At 40.6% G+C, this 24,645-nt stretch overlaps 1 protein-coding gene across 1 annotated transcript in view; it reads right to left on the bottom strand.

Moving 5' to 3' along the window:
• MECP2 (methyl-CpG binding protein 2) overlaps positions 1–24,155 on the bottom strand; it is a 65,148-nt gene extending 40,993 nt beyond the window's left edge. The window contains exon 1 of the mRNA XM_063432688.1: positions 24,089–24,155. Within this exon, the coding sequence (XP_063288758.1) occupies positions 24,089–24,120 (32 nt within the window). The 5' untranslated portion in view covers positions 24,121–24,155. The remainder of the gene's footprint in view (positions 1–24,088) is intronic.
• Between the last annotated feature and the right edge of the window lie 490 nt (positions 24,156–24,645).

Here is a 24,645-nt window from a genome sequence, read left to right as displayed (position 1 = left end):
TATCGTATCCGTATAGTGAATATTTTTTTCTCCATTGTTTGGATGTTTTTACCTTTTTAATTATACTTATTAAATGTTATATTTTATACGTGTTATTTTCTTATATCAGTGATTCTATTAGGACAGATCACGTTCTCTTGTTCTCTTATATAAAGTGTCCTCACTAACATACACAAAAAAACCACTGACCCACACACTCATTCTGAAACACAAACACACTCCATACTCACACACAGACAACATACATTTACGCACAAACCACATAAGACCTACATACTGTAAAGCCCCATTACATTACCAGCAGCATTAATCCTGCAGTCAGTCTGAAGATTGTCCCCTTGACTTTTCTGTCCCCAGTGCACAAAGTGCCGCCTGCCAAGATTTGATATCATAATGCATCCACGGTGTCTTTTAGCTCTGAGCATTGCAAGGAGCGGCGGCTGCTCCTCGCACAATCTCATATCTGGCAGTTTAATGTGGCCCTTAGCTACGTACTATTTCTGAATGACCTGTTTTTGCCTTGACCCCCCACACACAGCCCTGCCGCTTGCCCACAGCAGGGCTAAAAGAATTTAAAAAAAAACTGTTCACCCAGAAGTTATAAATTCCACATCCCTGACAATGATCCTCTCATACACACAATACACTGTACCTGTGTAGAATTGCCTTGACACTACCAAGTATCAATTTAAATTGCACATCTTGACCAAAGGGCTACAACTAACACAAAGTAGCAACAACTCCCCAAATTTAATCCAAGGAAAACAAACATGATGGTTTATCATAAATATCAACACAATATTTAAAAGATCTGTAACATAATTTGAAAACCTTGCTCAAAAATGAAAGGGGGACCTAGATCAGATAAAGATGATGCATACTATGAACTAAAACATAGGGATCCACGAATCATCCTAAGGTTCTACAATATCAATTTTGGCCTTACAACCTGCTAGTACTAGTAATATAAAAACAGTACTCAGTAGTTGGGTGGGGCTTTTAATTTAAAAAAAAAAAAAATGAAATTACCCCTCACATAGCTAGGCCATGATGTGAAAGAATGTAGGGGTGTTTTTTTTTTTCCTTCCTCTAACACCTGCTGATTAATATGTGTTTGTAACATTACAATTTCAAAATAGTTTTGAACTTCATTCTTACCAGTTCTTGGAGTTAGTCTAATCAGTCTCATAGCTCTGCCAGGGTTACTTGGGACTAATTCAGTACACATTGAAGAGTACTTCATTTACAAACAATATGGGTTATTTGTGCTGCTGAATGGTAAATCTAGTGGCTTTTCTTCACAGCAGGAGTTGCTTAACCCCTTAAGGACACATGACACGTGTGACATGTCATGATTCCCTTTTATTCCAGAAGTTTGGTCCTTAAGGGGTTAATCCAGGGCTCGACAAATCCTAGGCGCCAGGTCGGCATGGCGACTAAAAATTTTGCCCTGGCGCCTGAGATATGACAGCTTTTTTTTTTTTAATCTAAAACGGCCAGCTGGGCAAATAATGGAGCCGGCTGGCTGTCCACCCGCGGGATCATGTGGGCGGCCGGCTCAGTGAGCCCTGTAAGTGGCTGCCCTGGTCTTTATGGTAGTGGCCTGCTGAATGAGCTTTGTAGCCGGCCGCCTCCATAAAGTCCAGGGCAGCCGGCTACAACGCTTACTAAGCTGGCCGCCTACGAGGGAGCAGTGATCTTCCAGCAGCTCCTCTCTGCTTTCTCGCACTGTTTAATGATGCCGGAATAGGATGTCATTCTGGCCCCGGCATCACAGGGAGCAGCGAATAGCTGCATGGTAGATTACTGCTCCCTCTCACACAGGCAGAGAGAGCAGCCAAGTCCACTCAGCTCTCCCAAAGGTAGGGAGGCTGGGTGGATTAAAGTAAAAATTGAGAGAGAGAGAGAGAGAGTGAGAGTGAGTGTGTGTGTCCACAGCTCTCCCAAAGGTAGGGAGACAGGGTGGATTAGAATAAAATCAAATAAAATGTGTGAGTTTTGAGAAAGTTGATGTGTGTATGCCTGTCAGTGTGTGCGTGTGTCTGTAAGAGAGTGTGTGCCTGTTTAGGTACCTGCCCTCCTCCGATCACATGATTGGTGTTTTTACTCACCTTTTTCCCCCCACGCTGTACAGGCTTTGCTGTGGCTTGTCCTGCCTCCATTGCCAAGTTCATCAATCTTTATGATCTCAGCTTAATCCACACCAGGTTTAGTGGTATGGACAATCTGTTAAGCACACTGCAGTTAAAAACAATAACTATACCAAGAAAAATATTAAACATGAATGATACATTAAAAACGTATGTTTATTCACACATCTGAAATGCCAAAGACACGATATGGATAATAAAAAAAAAAGAAGGCAACATATTTCTCTAAATCCGCAACAAGCACAACCAAGCCAAGTTCCATGACCAGACTTTCTGGAAATCGTAAAAAAAAAAAAAAAAAAACAATGTGATCATATTAAGGGTGACAGCCAATGAGCAATCGTTCACAACCCAATCCTCGAGGCACATCATCTGTCCAAAAGTTCAGCTTTCCCCCCAATTCTTTTTCAATAGAAATACAGTCAAAATCATGGCAAGCCTTGATTAATAGGCTAGGAATCCTGGCCTAGACAATGAGAAGGTTTAATTATAAAGGAGTTATCAGTCGTGTTTCAGATGTTTGTATAGAACAGGGGTGCCCAAAATCCCCAGATGTTGTAGCACTACAACTCCCATGATTGCATGCCTTTAGAATGACAAAGCATCATGGAAGCTGTAGTTTTAAAACATCTGGGGATCTACCTTTTGGGAAAAGCATTTTAGGTCATTGGTGAAGAATATTCACTAAACACAAAGATTTTGTAATGCACAACAATTCACTGACAAAATAGGTAATACATACGTTGAACTGTAATGAAATTATATTTAAAAATAAAAAGGGGGGGCGGAGCCTGACTGTAGAGCTGGTCGGACGTGTTTTGGCTAAGCTCCAGGAACAAACTACTAAATCTGCCTAATTCACAGAAAACTCTCCCACTGGAAAATCATACTCTATTTGCTTCTACAAGCACCTGTGACAACATTCCTGGGGCAAATTTTCAAGTAATTGGTGCATATATGTCCAGATACTGTTGCGGCCTACATACGATCAGAGTGGGGAGAATCGGCCGCTCTCCTCGCTCACAGGTCAACAAAGTCCAGAGGGGTTATCCCGGTCCCCGCTGGTGAGCTCACCCACTCATCTCTGCTGATTCCCACAACTCCCGCGGAGTTGACTCCCTGCACACAAAGCGCCAAAATGGCCGCCGATGGGAAGGCCCCAGCCCTTGCGACTTCCAATTTATGGGCTGCACGGGAGGAGAAGCTCAATACAGCTTTTGAAAGAATATGGGAGCAATTCTGGCACAGAATCCAGACTTGTGCAGAGAGACTCGGCACTGTACCTAATCCCCAGCCTGATCCTCCAAGCAAATGCCACGTGCTGAGATCTGCTGGGAAAAGCCTAAAATCAGTACCGCTAGTTAAGAAGCAGAGGTGGACACCTCGGAAGGTGCATAAGCTTCGAATACTCAATCCCGTTATGGATCACCATCTTTCCGGGTGAGGGTTCAAGTTGGGAAAGCTCCCTGCGAACATCTCATATCCTCGGAAAGCCACATCACTGCGTATAAGAAAGCGGTCAATTCAAGGGCATCGAGACCAAGCCCGGGTCATATTCTTCGACCAGACTAATGAGTGTGATGCTGTGGACTGTTCGAAGGCCTGGGGCTGATGGGATATAGCAATGTGGGACTTCATCAACATTACTTGGGCAGTGCTTATAACATGCTGAGTATTGGCTGAACACACATTTTGCTCCTATAGATACATACTCTGCTTTCTTGTTAGGGTTTTTTGGTTTTCTCTGCTCCATTTGTTTTGTAAAATCTTTTGAACCATTCCTCCATACAGCACCCAGTGGTCTTGATTACTCCAAGTCTGCCATCTAAGCTAGGCACCATGCCTCTGTTAAGCTTGGTTTTGGAAAAGGAAAATGAAAAGATCACGAGTTCTAACAAGTAGACCCAAGATCATAACTTGGATATCTGAGAAAAATGGTCTAAATCTTAAAAATGTGATATCTCCTACTGTATCAATTACGGCCAGGAGAGGCAAGAATCTCAAAGATATGCTTGTCCAGAGTCATTTACAGCCCCAAAATAAAAACAAGGGAAGCTGGCTTACGGTACATGGCACATATAAATGCGGCAGATGTGTCGCATGGTGTTTTATGGCCAAAGATTCCAAAATTTTATTCGACTCCACAGGCACAATCAATATCCCCATAAAACAATTTTTCAACTGCAACTCTGCAGGTCTGGTGTATCTCCTGACCTGTAGTTGTGGTATGAAATATGTGGGGAAGACTATACGTCCTTTCAAGAGAAGAGTAATGGAGCATGTCCACTCTGTAACATCAATTAGAGATACTCCAGTGGCCAGACACATGAGACAATACCACAAAGACTCACCAAGAGCCATGAAGTTTGCAGGTATAGAACGTGTCTTTAAGGGCAAAAGAGGTGGAAACTTTGATTTAATGTTAAGAAGAAGGGAATGCTTCTGGATAAACAAATTGGACACCATGTCACCAAAGGGTTCTCTTTTACCCCGTTCATTAATATTTAGACCAGTAATATCGTGGTTTTATTACTATGATTTATAATAATTTAAGTAATTGATGTTGCTTTAATTCTAACAGATTACAATGTTGAACCTAAATAGACTCAGTTGGTGTAGTTTAGTGCTAGCCCAGTTCTGTGTATTACCTTGAATTAGCCATCCTATAACCAATAGATATATACTTCACATTGTCTAAGGCCCCAAAGGGTTAATATGGAGTAGGTTTGGCCACAACTTAGGGTATACACCCCTATAGGTGGAGTTTCACCGAGGATGTACCTAAAGGGGCGTTACAGTTGGAGGTGAAGCGCCTCTATCTGCACGGTGCGTTCCAAGCCTCACTCTGGCGCGAACGCACATCCGCGCACCGAGAGCAATTGGTGAATTGAGGTTCCCCGGCACATACAAAAGAACACTGTGGAGTAAGTGCTTTAGCAGCGCCGAAACGCGTTAGGCATTATGCTAACTTTTTATTTTGCATGATTTATTTAGTACATTTTCTTTGATTATGGGGGGGGGGGGGGGGTGTCTTTTCAGCCGTTCTTAAGAGCAGTTATTTTGCAGCTTTCTACTCATTAGGGGGCATCTCTGCCTTGAGACTACAGTTTTTCTAGTTGGTGTACAGAATTTAGAGTAGCTGTAGGACGGAGAGGACTGCAGTTATTTAGATATTAGCCTCTATACTTGCATGTTGCAGTTTTAGGCTTCTAACCAGGTATCTCCTCCTTGCAGCTGCAGTTTCTTTAGACACATAATTGGTCTCTAAGGTTTGATGCACCTGTAGGACAGAGATTTCTGCAGTACTAGTGTATTATGCAGCTCTAGGCAGATAGTCTATCTTCTTTCAGGTGTTATACCTAGAGCCTCCTTGAGATTTGTGTATCAGGATTTAGTCCATTTTTTTTTCACTTTATTTAGCGTCTTTTTTGGTTATTGTTGCAATCTTCATGCGCTACTATAGTTTTATACTGGATACTCCTGATACCTTTTAGTAGATATTCTGCAACTTTTTTGGTGCTGTTATATAAGTCTGGAGGAAGAATATGATTTGTCTTAATTAGGAGGGCTTTGCAATTACCCTCCAGATAGGTTTAACCTTTGGCATTATTTTTCCTATCTCAGGCTAGTTTTGCATCTGATGGTTTAGTATGGCTATTTGACACTTTGAGCTTTTTATAGCTCCCCTCTGGGATTCACTGATTTTTATCCATTGAGCAGGTATTCTAATAAACATTTATTTTCAATTACATTTGATTTAGACCATTTTTCTCAGATATCCAAGTTATGATCTTGGGTCTACTTGTTAGAACCCGTGATCTTTTCATTTTCCTTTTCTTTTTTTTAAGTTACCAGGGTTACCCCCTTCCTCTTGGATATCTGGTAGACATTACACTTTCACCTTTATTAGGAGTCTGTGTTTTCTTTTTTGTTTGTGTTTTTTTAAGCTTGGTTTTGTCCTCCCTAGCATAGGCAGCGAGATTACTTCCAAAATCCAGCATGTATTATGTTTTCTTTTCTGTTTTCATTTTTATTTCTCACCCTCGCTAACTGTCAGGTAGTAAGGTATTGCTTCTCTGTTTATTCCCTATTGACATGTCTGATACCTTGCCGTATGTGCTTACCACCAATCTCTACAGTCACCTAAATGCCATATCCTACTGTCATTTATTTACCAATCCTTAAGCGAGGTTCATCATAACTTGTCAGACAGTATGAATTGCACAGACCCAGTATAAGTACCCTGACAGACTAGCCTGCAAAAACCTGTAAGTTACTTGTTTACACACTCAATTAATATAACTAACCGAATAGCCAAAGAGAGGAATTGCAATTCTAATAATTAAAAAAACAGGACTAAGTATCAAAATAATAATACAATGTAACTAAAGTAAGTGTCTGCCTGAGTGAAAACAATCTCAGCAAGGAGCACAGCTGTGATTGCTCTATCAACAGGCCAATATGCTATGGTACTGGCATAAAATTCTCACAGAAAAGTACAGAAGTAAATATGGCGGTTAATTTTGTATTCTAGATCGCTGTGAGGATACAGTCACTATAGATCTATTGCTATGGTCTACAAGTGTATTAACTTACGTACTTTTTTCTGTAAGGATTTTTTCCCAGTACCATAGCATATTGGCCTGTTGATAGAGCAATCACAGCTGTGCTCCTAGCTGAGATTGTTTTCACTCAGACAGACACATAGTTTAGTTACATTGTATCATTATTTTGATACTTAGTCCTATCCACTGCTCTATCCTGGAGTGAGACTTGTTTCACTGGACTGCAATTGCCTATTTGATATCACAACTCAAGGCATTTCATTCTTAATTTTATTACAAGACACTGAGGCTCATATAGCATATCCCTTTCTTTACTGTTCACCAATAGCAGCAAAGAATACAAAACGGAATGAAAAAAAAAATGCATACATAATAACATAGGCCACTGCCAGCCAAGTCCCAGTATAATAGTAGGCACCACCCTCAGATCTTCCTTTCTTTGTTGCTCCACAGTCAGATAAGTACCTACTTTCTCTCTGTTCTGTGTTTTGTTTTTTTGATAATTTGGTGATTTGTTAGTATTTTCAGTTTGTATTTACTATGTTTATGGTAGATTCAGGGCCCCAGACCAACTGGAGGCTCTTTTACCTGTTTGGGGGTCTTTTGTTGTATCCTTTCTCATTTTTCTATTTTCCTTTCATCTATACTTGCGGTTTTTCTGGTTTGGTACCTGCTGTCTGAGTTTTTTTCTGCCTTTGTCTTGTCCTTCTCAGTTTTCTTTTGGTGCCCCTGTGTTTTTTCCTATGTTTCTGGTGCTCCCTGGAAGTGCTGGTCCGTCCGTGGAAGTCCCGGACTGCCACATTTGGTGGACCTGTCTCGCCACGACGTGGGTGCACAGGCCTCAGCGCTACAGCGCTCAATTACAGAGGCAATTATGGCAGCCATGGGGTCCATGTCATCAGCCCTGTCTCAAGCGATTTCACAGGCCCTACTCACACGTCTGGGGGACATTCCATTTACTGGCTCCATGGCACGCCACACGCATCAGGCAGCGGATGCTTCAGGTGTGGCACCCTGGAAGGCTTTACACAAAGCCAAACATACCTCCCCCTTTGCCTCCAGAACCGCTATGATTGGCGTACCTTCGGTCGCCACAAAAAGCGTGTCCAAACCACGCAAGAGCCTTTACGCACAAGGCAGAACGGCGCAGCGAGGGAAATGTGAGAGAGCAGTCAAGGCTTTGGCTCCGCAGTCAAGGCTTTGGCCTAATAGCCTACCTGGACGACATCCTGATCAATGCTCAGGAGCATGTTGATCAGTTTTAAACTTGCAATATGAGCCTCCGTGTCTTGTAATAAAATTACATGATTTTCCTATTACATGACGTAAAGTCATGATTTTATTAAAGACACAGAGGCAAGTATTGTCCCACCCATCATGAAGCAATTTCTCAGTTTGTTTTCTACTTTCCCCACCCGTATTGTTTGTTATAGGTGATTGGATTTGTTGATATGGTAAATGGGGAATTGTATTTAAGAGGTTGGGTTTTGATTATACCAGTTTAGAGTTTTGGGATGGGCTGTTGCTCCTTATGGGATGTAGCTTAATGCCTATAATGCTCCTGGCCTTGATGTTGGTCTATGGTACAGATTTAACCTTTTGGGCTCCTGTTCTTTATGTTTTCACAGCATGAACCGGTCCTGTTGATGTCTCTTAAATCTACCTTGGGGGAGTGTTATCTTGTTGGAGCTGTTCCTTGAATGTTCCGAATTGGTTTCCTGTTGTGGATTAAATGGTCCTGTGTTCTCAATGATGACCTTCTATATTTCGTTTGCTGAAGAATTATGTCTGCTGGTTTCCTGTTTTGCAGACTTTTTCTGTTGTTGTGTTGCATCTTCAAGAAAGAGGGAGATCTCAGGGTGGTGCCTACTATTATACTGGGACTTGGCTGGGAGTGGCCTATGGTATATGTATGCATTATTTTTTTTAATTGTTTTGTATTCTTTGCTGCTATTGGTGGAGAGTAAAGAAAGGGATATGCAATACTCGCCTCTGTGTCTTTAACAAAATCATGACTTTACGTCATGTAATTTTACTCACTGATTATTTACCAGTTTGTACCTCTTTTTCCAGTCCCTCATTTGTATATATTGCCTCCATACATTATTTATTGTCCCCTATTTATTATATTCTCTGTTTTGTTTTTTTTACTAGAATTTATCTAATTACTTTTTACCTATATAGTGGCTTTTTAGTGGGGGGCCTTTTTTTTCCCAGCAAACAGATGTTTTAATACTCTATTTCCATTGGTTTATTTTATATTTTGAGGACTTAATAGATATCTTATTATATATTCTTAAACAAATAGCCAGTTAGCCTAGCTTGTGTCACTCACTATTGATTTCTTACTCACTGGCTTATCTCCTATGAACGTGTTTTCTAAAAATGTGCTATCCCATGACATTGTGTTGATTTAACATGCCTTTAAAAATCCCAAATAGCTTAGAGAAGAGTATGCAACTATTTTCTCTCTTTCACAATGAGGCAAATATGATATCAGGAAAAAGGTATAAAACGTGACAGTTAATCACATCAATCGGTATCAGTAAAGTAAAGGGACACTATAGTCACCAAAACAACTTTAGCTTAATGGAGCAGTTTTTGCGTATAGAGAATACCCCTGCAGTTTTACTGCGCAGTTCTCTGCCATTTAGGAGTTGCATGTGACTACACAGCCTTCATAAACACTTCCTGTAAAGAGTCATCCAATGTTTACACTTCCTTTATTGCAAATTTTATTTAATGTAGAATTTCTTATCTACTGCTCTGCTATTAGCTTGCTAGACCATGAAGGAGCCTCCTGAATGTAATTAAAGTTCAATTTACAGAGCAGAAGAGAAAAACTTTTAAAGTAAGTAACATCTGACTGAAAATGAAACCATGCAGACTGTGTGAGTCACAGCCAGGGAAGGTGTGACTAAGGCTGCAAACAAAAGTGATTTTATTCCTAAATTAGATAATTGAATAGTGAGAATAAAGCCAAAACTGCTTGATTAATCCAAGGTTGTTTTGGTGCCAATAGTGTCCCTTTAAGGTAGGCTCGACATTGAATGATCCAATCAAAGATCTAAATCAGTCCTAAAGATCTTATGGAACAATTGTCTAATGCAGAAACACTTTAAACACCATAACCTGTACGATCTGCTATAGTGGTTTTATTGCCAAGAGCGACCTGGCATTTCCAAAGTAGTCAAACCATTTAAGAATAATCTTACTGGGTTCTACCAGTCGCTTAAAGGAACCCTATATACATTGCATTCCTAACAATATATATATATATATATATATATATATATATATATATATATATATATATATATATATATAGTTCTAGTTACCATTTAGGTGACTGGGACAGCGCTGCCAGGGTAGTCTGGTGACTACAGTGTCCCTTCAAGCAGGGGCAGGTGTTTGTCAGTTCCGGCCACCTTAGTGCCTCCTGAGGCTGGCAGCTGTAAGCAAAGGAGGTAGCAGTGAGGGAGCTGTCATTTTCCTGCTCTTCTTGCACTGCTCCCTCGCGTGTCCTGCTGTGATGCCGGAATATTATGTCAGTCCGGTGGGAGCAGAGCAAGAAGATGACAGCAGCCACACTGGACCCCAGAAAATGAATCTACTCCAGCTCTGTATAGGTGTCTGGCTTCCCTTCAATTGCGTGGAAACTATGTTTTTCTTCATCCCTTTTCCCCATACCATGGCTGATCTGCCCCAAATGGCTGAGATCACCAACCTTGATGATCTAGGCCAATTTAATGTTTTTCCTTAGGAAAGCATTGGAAGGCTAAAATGCTTTGCCAATCAGCATATCTACGGGGAACATTCAGCACCAACATTCAGAGCATGGAGACACTGACCCTGGTGTTTTACACTGCACAACCCTGGACTAGGAAACACCCCTAGTGGCCGTCTGACTGGCTACCACTAGATGTAACTGGCAGCAATGTAAACACTGCCTTTTATTTGAAAAGGCAGTATTTACATTGAAAAGCCTTCAGTTATAGGATATGGACACCAGAAGCCCTACATTAAGTTGAAGAACTGGCGTGCCCAAGCCATGGCTCTGAACCTCTTGTAATGTGGCCCAGTTGCCACATTACTGCTGTGAGGGAGGCAGGGAGCTCATTACTTTGCTGATCAGCTCCTCTCAAACCCTGCACTAAGCAGGCAGCTGGGATATGACATCATCCCGGCATCATCTGGGCGTGTGTGGGACCTGTGCAAGAAGAATACAGTGATCCTATCACAGCAGCCACCAGGGAGAGGATCCACTACAACCCTCCTAGAGCAAGGTAGGGAGACTGGGTGGACCTCTTAATTAACAAATGTGTGTGTATGCCAGTAATTGTGTATATGTAATTCTGTGTGTGTGTTTGTATTCATGTGATTGTATGCGTTTGTCAGCCTGATTGGGTTTGTGTATGTCTGTGTGTATAGGCATGTGTACTAGACAGCTCCCTTATTTGGTATCCGTAAAAATGGCAATCTACATAAGGATAACAAATAATGGAGGTATTTACTAAAACAAATTAAATCTCAAAATTAGGAAAATTACTTTTGAAGTTTTATTATATAAAATTATACTATAAATTTTATGTGTGGTAATAAAATATCATTCAAATACAATTCCTCTTCACTCAATGATGTCCAAGGAAGCCAAAAGGTTGGACACCCATGCTGTAGAGGTTCTGGTTACTATAGTGTAACTTTAAGAATTGTATTGTCGTTGAAAGCTTTGTTAGTGCTTTTTTTTTTTTTAACTGGCTCCTAAATTCAAAGCAAATTTTGTCAAGCCCTGCAATAACAATTACGGGGCTTTCAGTGTTCCTTTTATATTGTCCCAATTTTGCTTTGTCCTGTGCTCCTTTAAAATAGCCCATCAACTGTCGGTTTTCTTCTTGTAACAGTCAGCAGAAACAGGCAAAAGCATATGAAAGCTTGTATGGCAAAACAAGATCTATTTGGTGATACTTTAAAATGGCCCTTGAGATTTTGATGTGATATGCAACATTGGTGTGCTTGCTTTGGAGAAAGATTAGAAATGAGGACCACCAATCATCGATTTTAAATTACCAATCTGTTATGTAAATTCTTCTAAATGTTTTTGAATAAATATTTTGTTTCATAATAATTGGTACACATTTGGTTGTTACCCTTTACATGATCACTTTCTACACAGACTTTCCCCTCAATTTTGATTGATATTTACAGTGGAGGCAATTTGACTGTTACATGACTCAACTTCAAAATGGTTTATTTTTCCTTCTTAGAGGGATGGTAAAAGCAAGCACACAACCATGTATTGCACTTGTGGGTAGCCAGGGGTAGTATTTAATCCTGCCCAGATTCCTACTCCCATTGTATACTGTAGCATCCCATGTGTTTTTTTTCACTCCCACCGTCACCTTTTTCTGCACAATTTGACTTGTGTTTGTGCACTGAACTAATAGCATGTTATGAAAAAAACCTCAGCATCGAAATGCAGCCACTGGAAGGTACCACTGTCCCTCCTTGGTGTTTACGTGCACTAGATATAAGCACCCTACTGCATTATGGCTTCTATCTTTGTTCAGTGGGCTCACGACACACAACTTAAAATAGAATAAAATAAATATTTCCATGCCATTGTCATAAATATCAATTATTTTAAGGGAGCGATTTCATTTTATAGTGTCACATTAATTATTTGTAAAATATATTTACACATTTCCTAGTTCATTGTAGAAATGTTAAAAGCCACTCGATACTGCAAGATTAAAAATAAATGAAAAAGTGTTCAGTAGATATACCTCTAATACATGCATGTGTTTATGCATGTAGTCATTGGTAGTATATTGTAAAAGTTTGCAAAAGCTGCAGCCTTCCACTTGTTCCCCAGAAGAGACTATTTCTTCTAGGAAAACTATCCAATGAGAGGGTTCTCATTGAAAACTTGGTTTCTTTCAGGACTCTGCCCACAAGGGCATTTGTCTTTTCATGCGCATGGCTTTTGTTTTTTCTTTTTCTTAAAATCAAAGTGCCAGCCGGACAAGCGATAGAACGGAGATTTGTGTCTAACTGCACAACTCTCCTGAACTCTGCTGCTGCATGCTATCTAGAGGAGATACTTTACAGAAGGGGTGCCATATGTGCACGCAATGACATTGGTGTGGTGACTTTCAATTTGAACCAAGGGCATTAGGGACCAAAATTAAATGCTCAGTGCAGCTAAACAGAAGGAGGAAGTGAAACTTGAAAGTCTACTTGTAAAAGTGCAGAATTCTCAGTGAAATCTGCACTTTTATAAACAGAGCTTTAACCCCTTAAGGGCACATGACATGTGTGACATGATTCCCTTTTATTCCAGATGTTTGGTTCTGCACACAAACATCAGCAAGGTAAAGTGCTTTATGCGTGTGGAGTGACCCATTAAGAGTTTGTGAACGTGCGTTATTTAGTAGTCCAAGTACAACACAGATGGCTAGGTTTTAGGGATTGACAGATATATTTTTTTTTAGAGCAGATACTGAGAATCTGTGAACTTTCAGGCCGATAACTTACCAATACTCTGTACATTTACCATTTTGAAAAAAAAAAACAAAAAAAAACTTTCTAAAAGGTAAATGCACAAAATATACATGCCACATGTAGTGGATGCAGTGTGTTTAGACAGAGGAGCTGTGTGTGTTTGTGTAATGTGTATATAATGAATGCAGTGTGTGTTTGTGTAATGTGTATATAATGAATGCAGTGTATGTTTGTGTAATGTGTATATAATGAATGCAGTGTGTGTTTGTGTAGTATGTGTATAGTGAATGCAGTGTGTGTTTGTGCAGTGTGTGTTTGTGTATATAATGCGACTGTGTTTTTCTGTAGGTGTGTAATTTGTTTAAAATGGGGGGGGGGGGAAGGGGAGGCAATTTAATATATTTTTTTTTCAAATATTAAATAGAAAAATAAAAAAAAAATACTCCCTGCTTGTTACTTTGCCAGGGAGGGGGGTTATGGCATTCCTTGGTGGTCTGGTGGCATGTACTGAGCAGTGGGGGCCCAGCACACTCTTACTTACCTTCCCAGCGGCTCCCTTCAGCTCCCCTGTCTAACTCTCGCGGCCTGCGTGCCACGCGGAGCAGCCATGGTAACCCGTGGGAACACTGGTCTGAGTTCTGTGACTGTCTACTGTGCCTGCCACTGCCGTTAAACTTAGGAGAGCTAAAAGAAGAGGGCTGCAAATCTTCCAGGCTGTTTGACAACCAGGGAGGTGTTCTCTAACAAAATTATAAAAGTGCTGATTTCTCATGGAAATCAACACTTTTATAAACGGGGGTTAAACTACGCTACTCCTCACGCACAAAGCACTTCAGCAAACTGAAGATCTTTTGGGGTGTGGAGTGGTACTTTAAAAAGTGGCTTTGTCACCGCTTGGAGTCTTTACAAATTATTCAAAGACTCCCAAAGCAGGGGAAGGTTAGTTATACCTGAACCTATCCTGTGCTACCACAACCATGATTTTCCTGACAGTTCTCTTCAACTCCTGGCGCTTCAAGCTGCCATTATCTCATGAGATTACAACACAGATCTATGGATGATCCAGCGAGACCCTCCATATCAGTGCCTTTGGTCAAGCGTAGGAAAAATAGGAAGGAAAAGTATTCCCAACACAGTCAATGTGAGTATTTCATAAAGATTTTATCTTTATGAAATATTTGTTTTGAAAGTGGGGTGAATGTGCCATTTTTAACACTCAATTCCCAAATGATATAAGGGACAACCTGACACGTAAAAGCGCAAACTCATTATAACTGCCCCTGAATGACAGCATGCGCTTGTTTACTGCTTGGTACACTGAAAAAGACAAAAGAAGCAGAAGTTCTTATTTAAATCCGCATTGCCATAAAAAATAAAAATTACAAAAAATTGGAACTTAAAGTAGGAAGCAACAAAACTGCAACCATGGAGATAAAAAGAAAACCATAATACGTGTAGCTCTTGCTAAAAACAAAACAGTAAGACTTGTGTGTTTATTGTAATAATACAAAAATAAAGGAAATCACAGGGCCGCTTTAAGAAACAGGCCAGGGTTTAATGAGTAGAGCCACATGAAAACCCAAATATCCAGTTTAGACAAAACATCCTTATCTGGAAAGATTTTCAAACTCTGCTATAATCAAAGTTTTTTACAATAAGCTTTTTACTATTTGGTTGTAAATCACCGTTTAGTGAATCATTTCTAATACATCCCTAGTAAATTTACTTCTATGAAAGAAACATTTAGCACCAACATGTTGATACCGCACAATAAATCTAGCACGAATAATCACCTACCATACATGGAAACTGATCTACAAAGCTTGCAACCTGCAAAGAGTTTTAGAATGGAAAGTCTAACATTTTTCTTTAGAACGATTGAGAGCTGTGCAGTCAGACATGCTTTGCCGTTTTTGTTTATTTTTGTAACTGAAACAAATTCATAGTTGCAGGAACATAAAAACATATTTTGGTTAAATTTGCAGTTAGCAGGCAAACTGATTAACAGAACATGTATGGAGATTGGCTATATAGATTGCCAACTTGTAAGTTTGTTCCAACTGTAACAATCTATATGATAAAAACACATATGGAAAGACTCCTGTGAATGTAACAAAAAGTGTGTTTTTTAAGGTGGTGTTGTTACATAATTATGCAAAAATGTATGTGGCTATCATGAAACGGCAGTTGTGGCATTAGAACAGGTATACACAACTCCAGCCCTTGAGGCCCACAGATTCTATTTAAAATGCCAACTTAAAATGCATGCTTCATTATGCGGCCTCTTCAAAAAATAGCACAGTATCTTTATACTGACCTTTATAATGACTACGGGCATTACAGTAAGGGATGCGGCATTTAGAGGCAAGGTAGCGTCTCCCCTGGCTCTTAATTTGGCTTGCACAGGGTGTAGATCAATTTTTTTTTTTTGCCCTTGTCAGGTTTCTTATGACGTGCACTTTAAACAATGGCATTCAGGACTACTTCATTCTAGATATGCGATCTTGCAGCACACTTGTAATAACTGTACTATAGATATATGGCATGTTAATCGTGACCAGGAAGGCACATTTACCACTCCAAAACACATTGACTTTTTTCCACACCTTGACAGTAATGTGTCCCTTATTAGCACTATTAATTTGTGATCTGTAAGTGCTACTGGATTGCCTTAACCAAACAGCGCTTGTTCCTCACGAGCATTAAAAACACGGTCTAGTCTCTCAGCAAGTGTGCAATACATAATACGCCGATGAGGTTCTTCAGTCAAGCCACACGAACAGTTAAACACCACAACATCCTCCCTGCAGAATGCATTACTAATTATTTCATAGAGCAGGAAGCAGCAGCTGTCACATTGAGTGTGCATGAATTAGGGCATGACAAATATTTGTAGAATTCATGAGCCAGACAGGCATAATTAGGAGCCAAACTGATATTTTAGAAGACCCAGGGTAATCATACATCCAGAGACTTGCGCTTATCAACTAAACTACGAATGAAAGGCTAAATTGAAGAGTTTAGGTTAAAATAATAGGGGAGGTGTTTTAGTTATTTATGCAATAAATAATTAATACACTACATATAAAGGAATTATGTATGCAAACAATATATTTATTTGTGAAATTATTACTGGATTAATGCTTTTAAATACAATCCCCTCCAGAAGTTTTTAAAGGAACACTCCAGTGAGCTACATTAGGTATGGTGCCAAGTGCAAACTAATGTAAGTAGCGAAAGCATTTTCCGTTTGAAATCTTACCTAGGGTCTGCCAGACACCGCTCCTTGCCTCAATGAGAGCCTGAAGCTGGGATTGACAGAGCAGGGCTCAGCTTATTGGCTGAGAGCTATTATCTGACACTCATCAAATGAGCTGGTTCTGCACTGCAGGGCTAAGCTCAGCAGAGTCCACGGAAGCTCCTAGCATGATATGCCAGCTTTCAGCACAAAACGCGAAGGGAGCAGCACCGAGCAAGCAATTAGCAAAGCTGTTTGACTACTTATATTAGTAATGTGTCAGGACACTCCTGGTACTATAATCACTGCAGTGCAGGTTAGGAGCTATTTTTTTCCATTCTTGTTTAAAGAGACACTATAGTCACCAGAACCACTACATATTAATGTAGTTCTAGTGCCTATAGCCTGTCCCTGTAGCCTTTTCAATATAAACGCAGCATTGTCATTGCTGCCTACTAAGACCCCTAGTGACAGTCACTCAGACGGACAGTAGAGAGTCCTGTGTCAGTGCTCAGTATGGAGGGTCTGAATGTTACCCATAGAGAACATGCGCAATATCCTCCCAATGCTTTTCTATTGGAAAGCATTGGCTTAACTGAGATCATAAAGCTTGATGATCTCAACTATGAAAACTGGACAAGCAACAGCGAAACCGGCACAGCATTGGAAAAAAAGCGAGTAAAAACACCGCTCATGTGATTGGTGGGGGCAGGTACTTAGACACACACTGACAAAGAAACACACACTTTCTTAGTCCAATGGGGCTGCTCACTCATCCTGCATGCGAGGGAGCAGTCTAACTGCAACTTCCTTTCTGCTCCCTCTCACTTTCTATAGTGATGCCGGGGCTGGAATTACATCATATTCCGGCTCCCGGCATCACTACACAGTGCGAGGGAGCCGCAGGTAGACTGCTCCCTCGTGCGCTGCCCCCAGCCTGCCACCTCCACGATCCCTGAGCTGACCACCCCCATGCTCCCCAGGGCAGCTGGCTGGCTACAACACTCCATGAACCGTCCGCCTCCATGCTCTCCTGGGCCGCCGGCTACAACGTTCCATGAGCCGGCCATCTTCATGCTCTCCAGAGTGGGCAGCCGGCCCCATTGTTTGCCCAGCCGGTAAAAAGGGCTGACAAATCCCAGGACAAAATTTCTAGTCGCCATAGCAACCAGGTACTTGTTGAGTCCTGGGTTATGGTGCTTGGAGTGTTCCTTTAATACGTACCATGTCGTACTACCTGCTTTATTGGTCTAGTTTATCAAATTTACAAAAGAGCAAAAACCTGCAACAAGGTGTTCATTTCTGGATCATGCTAAAATAATTAGGAACTGAGATTGTGTAATCATTTTAATTACATTCCTCCTACAAAAATAACTGATCTTGCATCCATCCTATCTTACAAACATGGATTAAAGTTTCAAGTCCTATGCTAATAGCCAGGCCTTAAAAGTTACTCACAGATGTAAGCCTGTAAGATCCATGGCACACACTAACCAGGGGTGACTACTCCCCAGGTATACATTTTCACAATCCAATTGCTAGTGGAGAGTAGACATTTTGGGCCTTATTAGGAACACTTGACAGTGGCAAAGAATTACCCATCACGCCTTATAATAATTAAAGCTTGCGTGCAGATATACCAGAGTTAGAGAATTAAAGAAAACCTTGAGGTTGAAACGTAGGCTGGATCCAGTTTTTTTTTTTTTTTAATGAGCTGCACTATATATATATATATATATATATATATACACAGATGTTTTAGGTTTAACTGCTGCTAAGCAATCCATGGTATACAAAAATGTATATGTAAACATTTTGGATATGTGTTTTTATACAAAAAAATATTACATTTCAAGGTATTTAAAGGGTTAATCCAACACTATGCTGCATGCAGTTTTTACGTGAAGTGTTTCTCTATGAAAAGATCCTTGGTCTCCCACTTCCATGGAAAATATTAGGAACATACAGTTATTCACTAAAGAGCAACTTGTATTTAAAGGAATACCATCTACATTTTTAAAACACGCCTATTCAATTTTTTTTTTTTAAAACAAATCACTTGGCTGATAAAAGGAATGGGAAAGGTAGTCAACTTTCTACACTTTCAGTCAGACTGTCAATTAACTGACCAATTCTCAGTTTTGCAAGCGTCTGTTGCTTATCAAAATGGTATGCTCCTTCTGCCTGCAGCATGTTCTGTCAGGCCATTTTGAAATACAGTTGCAAAATAGTAAGCACTGGGCTACAACCTGACTGAAGGTGCATAATGATGGCTACCAGAAAGAGGGAGTGGGAAACGTAGGCAAGTGATTTTATCAAAAGAATTCCACATAGTAAATAAAAAATAAAAATAAAAATTCAAAAATTTAAATCTATATATCTTTATTATAGATTAGGGTATTAGAATTGTGTTATTGATGACTGTGCTTCTTTAAACTGAATTTCAAACTACATACACCAACAAAGGGTAAATTGGAAACATTCCACAGCTGTTTTCACATCATCTATTTTAACAATTTACACCTTAGTGAATATCCATGTCAGAGGCAAACATTTATAAACATGTCCTATAAACTTCTCAAGTGTTCAAATGCAATATGTTTGCTTCCAGAGCTTCCAGATGACAATTTCTTATTTATTTGAGCACACATAAAACAGTAAATACTAGCTAGAGCACCGATGTTTAAATTTTTAACAGGCATAGCTGCTTATTTTTTTTATTTATTTTTTAAGAGAGCAAAAATCTTACATTATTGTAAGAGCATTGGTTGTTAAGCTCTGGGACCAGATAGTACAAATTTGGCATCCCGACCTATCTCAGTAGGCCATCGGTGGTTGGAAATCGCAGAATTGATTAGGATCAATTCAGCACTGGGACAGTCTCCTCTCCTGAGATCACCATGACAGATCTTGGTCCATTAAAATGCATTGGGGACCAACGACAATTCCTAAACTTCCCTAGTCTGATGCGTCTAATAAAATAATGCATCTTTATAAGAAGAATTCGCTTCATTCAGCATCATCCTGCTATTTTCCCTCCATTGGCTTCCGTAAGATATAGGGCTCAATTTAAGATCCTGACACTTGCTTACAAATCTCTACACAATGCTGCTCCCACCTACTTATCCTCACTAATACACAAATATGTCCCATCTAGGCCCCTACGCTCTGCCGGGGACCTACGTGTAACCTCTGTTCGTACTCCTACCTCTGATGCTCACCTTAAAGACTTCTCTAGGGCTGCACCGTTCCTATGGAACGCCCTTCCTCTCTGTTAGACTCTCACCCAATCTCCACTCCTTCAAAAAAAGTATTTGAAAACATTTCTTTAGGAAAGCATATCAATTAAACTGTGAACAGCTTTCCCTCAACGCACCCAGATTCCTCTCCTGAAACTCATCAAAACAAAATACTAAGCCCTCATCCTAGCAACCTACCCTATATTTTGTGGCACATTACCCCACTCCCTCTAGCATGTAAGCTCACTGAGCAGAGCCCTCAATTTCTCTGTTCCTGTGTGTGCACAACCCATCTGGTTACACATACATGTCTGTTAGTCCACCCATTGTACAGCGCTAGAGAACTTGCTGGCGCTTTATAAATAAATACTTTAGACTATGGAAGTACTTCATGAGGAAGCTTTTGGGCCAGCAGTTACCTTTACTCATTGAAGGTTTAGTGCAAACCCCCACGAAGAAAAAAATGAACTCAATGTGTTAATGTCACCATGCTGATGACAGATGCCAAATGTGTACAAATTTAATAGCCAAGATGTTGACAGAGGTGGAAGTACACCTCCGGCAGTAAAGGGCTTTAACTTTTTAGTGAGAAACTCTGCACATACAGACTAACACTTTAAAGCCATGACTAAAACTCAAGGTAAATATGAATATTTTTAATATTGACACATGGTAACGGAAGCCATGCACACACTGTTTCCTTTTGTGTGCTTTATAAATGTGACAAATTGTCACCAGGTCAGTCATGCACTACACGGTCTTTCACTGATTGCTGCATTGCTACACAGCAGACCTGATCACAATTAATTTAAGCTTAATTTATCAAAATTACAAATGCAGCTATTTTAGCAAGGAAGGGGTTTTAACCCCTTCAGCCCATCGGTAGGAGGGCCCCAAGGGAGAGGGGGGGGAGGCCTAATAACCCTGTAGAGCCAGGAAAACAAGTTATCCTGGCACTATAGTGCTCCTTTAAGTCAGCTCCATTTTCTGTATCAAAAAGGTACTTGCCCTTCTACTTGACACAGGAAATGGGGCTGACTTAAGCTCCTCCTTTGGATAAAGAAAGTCAAATGTAGGAAACATACATAAGACAAAGTAGTCCCGACTTTGTCTTATGTTTTAAAGAAAACTAGATCAGAAATAAAGAAAATAAGAACAGATTCTGAGAGGAAGAGAAGAGAAAACAATAGGAGAAAGATACATTTGGTATGACAGTGCCACTTTAAGCCGTTGTGGTTCTGGTGACTATAGTGTTCCTTTAAGAATTGTATTTTTGTTGAAAATAAAGATATTTTTTTAAATGGTTCACTTGTTTTTAAAAAAAGCTTGCTCCTAGTTTCAAAGAAAATTTTTCAAGCCGTGTCTCATCTCAAACTCCAATATTAATTACACACAGCATGTAAAAATATCTAAAATGGCATTTCTTTAAAAGCATTGACCAACTAAATAAGTGGCAGACTGAAATATGTGGATAGTTCATGCAATGTTAAACACACCAGGCGTATGCAAATGAGCTCAACAAAGAACCACATTTTTGCCTCAATTTCACTTTATACATGGATTCCTTGGAGTATGTGTCTGTTGCATGCAACAGCTTTGAAACAACTCAGAAAGAGGTGCAATGCCAGTGAACCACTCATGGACATGAGATAGGTACCGCCAAGCCTCCATAGCAAGCCAGTAACCTATCTCATGCTGATGAGTTGAAATAACGAAACAGCTGTCCATGAGTGGTTCACTGGCATTGCACCTCTTTCTGAGTCGTGTTTTAAAGCCGTTGTATGCAGCAGACACATACTCACAGGAATCCATGTATAAAGTGGAATTATGAGGAAAAAATTTAAGAAGAAAAAAAAATCTGTCTTGAGCTCATTTGCATATGCCTACACAGAATCCCTTGCAGTAGTGAGAGGACTGGTAAAGTGAGATTTCTGTGGTAAAAGCAAGTCTTATCGCTTGCCTGGTGTGTGCATTTGTGTTTCACATTGCATTATATATACACACACACACACACACAAAATATGCACTTAAACTGAAGACAAAGTTTTCCATCCCAAACACATAAGGTTATTAAAAAAGATTTGGCTTTTAGATGTTAAAATCAGCAAAATCTCTATATGTGCTTGCGAAGTCTACTTTTAACAAAAAAAATAAAAAATAAAATATACAACCACAACCAAATCTGCATAATTTGATTTATCCAAATCCCCTAACATTGACCAGAGTAACTGCACTAGTGACCCTTAGTTTAAATCACTATAGTGCTATGACCCAACAATTAGGCTGCTATGCTAATTCAACTAATCTCATTTGAAAATAGCAGGGAACTATTCTGTTAACAGTGGTTAAGATTCGTACAATATAAAATACGTCAAAATAAGTATCACTTCAACTGAAATAAATTAAGCCAAATAAAACTAACACCTAAACTAAACTAAATTTAATACCTGATGAATTGACGCTAATTTTTTTCTGACAATTTTAGGGAACTTTCCTTGCGTGTACGTCTTCTGTAACAGCACCTGTGTAATTAACTCACGAACTATGTACACACACACACTATAAAATGTTTGATCAGACGGCACGAACCACAGGCAGGTGTATGCAAGACTAAAGTTACTTAAGGAAAAACTTAGAAAAAAGAAAAACACTCAAAGACCACCTATGTTGCATATGGATATTATCTGCAGATATAAAGCTTTATACATTATTCCCATAAATACGGTAGAGAAATTATTTAAACACCATAAAAGGTCCATGCGTGCACACAGCACATATGACGGCTAAACATTTTTGTTGAAAAGCATGCAAAGAAAATGCAATTCATGGGGAAAAAGCTCATTCGCAGCCCACGTACGCTGTATATATCAGTTTGCAAGCTTTTCAAAGCATGTTTCCCCATACTAGAGAGGGATTTGTGTGCACTGAATGCTTTCATTGAAAACATTGTATATATCTACAAGGCACGAGAATAGACAAGGCAAATAATACTGCTAAAAACAGCACTCTTTTTGGCAAGATGTTTTGGTTCCCTGCATTTTAGCACCCTAAATGTAGATTCCCAGCTGTTGTAAATCTACAACGCTCATAGCATTATGTCATAAGGCTGACACAGCACTACGGGAGTTGCAGTTGTACAACACTTGGGAGTTCTACCTCTTACACATCCACGCTTTAGGATGTTACACATACAATATTATTCATAAAGTGCGACCTGTTGGAAATTAATTCAAATTTAACGTTGAAATAGCCAACGTGAAAGAATATTTTTTTATTTTAAATCGACGATTATGTACTAAAAACTGTAGCGTATTTAAACTTAAGGGGGGGGAAAAAAAATAGCTTAACTTTTGCCGGTTACTATTTTTTTTTTTCTAAATGTAGCCAGAATTTAATCTATTAGACTTCTAGTTATTTTTTTCTCCCATTTGGTTATTTTGGCCTAAACTTTAAAAATATTTGCGCTAATTTCCGACAATTCACGTCTCGGGGATTCGCCCCCTTACATTTGTTCAAAGTGAAACGCGTCACTTTGCTTTTCATTTCAAAGTCAGGCCAACACGGCCAAACCGAAAACAAAACTGAATTTGGAGAATCCGGCAATTTTGGTCTAAAATGTGAAGTTCACTTTGAATACCCAACAAGTGACACTTTAGTGAATAACCCCCTGACAGGGAGGGGGGGGGGCGGGGGGGTGTAGTATACAGGCAAAAGTGGGATTAAACATACAGAGGATCTACCAAGGAGGCATCCTGTGTACCTGATCACCAGTGAGCCCTAAAGAGGGGTGTGCCTGCCCTGCAGCAAGCAGCCCATCATGTATGAACACCAGGCATACATACATAGATAGATAGATCCTCTGCTGCTGGCATTCCAGCTGCTGGAGGAGGGGGGGGGACTACAGCCCCCAGAATTCTCAGTCACAGACATGGCTGGCTGAGCATCATGGGAGTCGTAGTCCACCCATCTCTCTCAATAAAGATATTAATAAAATGGTCCCTGAGCCTCCCCCCCTATTTATTTACTGTCTGAGAGGACTGGATGAGGATTTCCAAGGCCTGGGGGTTCAATGACGCACTGAGGAAATGGCAGGCTGGGGGGCCACTTACACCCCTTCCCCAAAATCCCCAATATACCCAGAGGGCTCCTGAGGAGCAGCTACACAGATACCAGCAGGAACACACCCACCCCGTCTCTCTCTCTCTCTCACACACACACACACTGTGACATTTTATTCTCCCGCTGCCCCGCCTCCCAGCCCCCCGAGGGGGAGAAAACTGCAGCCCACACAGGACCCCCAGCGGTGACATCCCCCTCTCCACCCCGCACCCACAGCGACCATGGCAGGCAAGCGGGACTGGGGAGACAGCAGACCGGCAGCGGACCCGCACTCACAGTCTCTCCTCTCCGCTCGGCGCAGCGGCCATTTTCTAACGGCTCCTCCACAGGCTGAGGAGGGAGGGAAAAAAAAAAAACTGACAAAAAAAAAAAGGGCGGGATCGGGCAGCGCGAGAGCCGCGGCTCGGGTGACGTCACCGCGCCGCGAGCCTGCCTCTCTCCCCCCCCTCCTATTCCACTCGAGGAGATCAACGTGAGGGATGTTTGTTGGACTATGAAAGGAGGCGTGGCCAGAACGAAAGGGTGGGGCGTGGCTCGCCGCGAATAGGACGCTGCCTACTCATAGGACGGGTATCCTTACGGTGTGTTAGAAAGAAAAAGTGTGGGGGGCGGGGTTTCGCTGCTTGGCTGCGTCAGAGGTGTTGTGACGGGTAGGATGATGCTTTGTGCTGGAAGGCGGGAGAAGCGTGTGTCGCTCTTAAAGGGCCAGTAAGCACATAAATAAGGCTGCCATTTTGGTGTTGGGAAAAAAAAAAGTTTATTCATTACTTTGTACTGGCCAAGATTGCTGGGGAATGGAGTGTATTTAAGGTTATAGATCATTCTGTATGGGG

The sequence above is a fragment of the Pelobates fuscus genome, chromosome 9 (assembly GCF_036172605.1).
Source record: "Pelobates fuscus isolate aPelFus1 chromosome 9, aPelFus1.pri, whole genome shotgun sequence".
Classification (NCBI taxonomy): Eukaryota; Metazoa; Chordata; class Amphibia; order Anura; family Pelobatidae; genus Pelobates; species Pelobates fuscus.
Note: the sequence above shows the minus strand (reverse complement) of the source record. Positions and strands in the feature narration are given on the sequence as shown.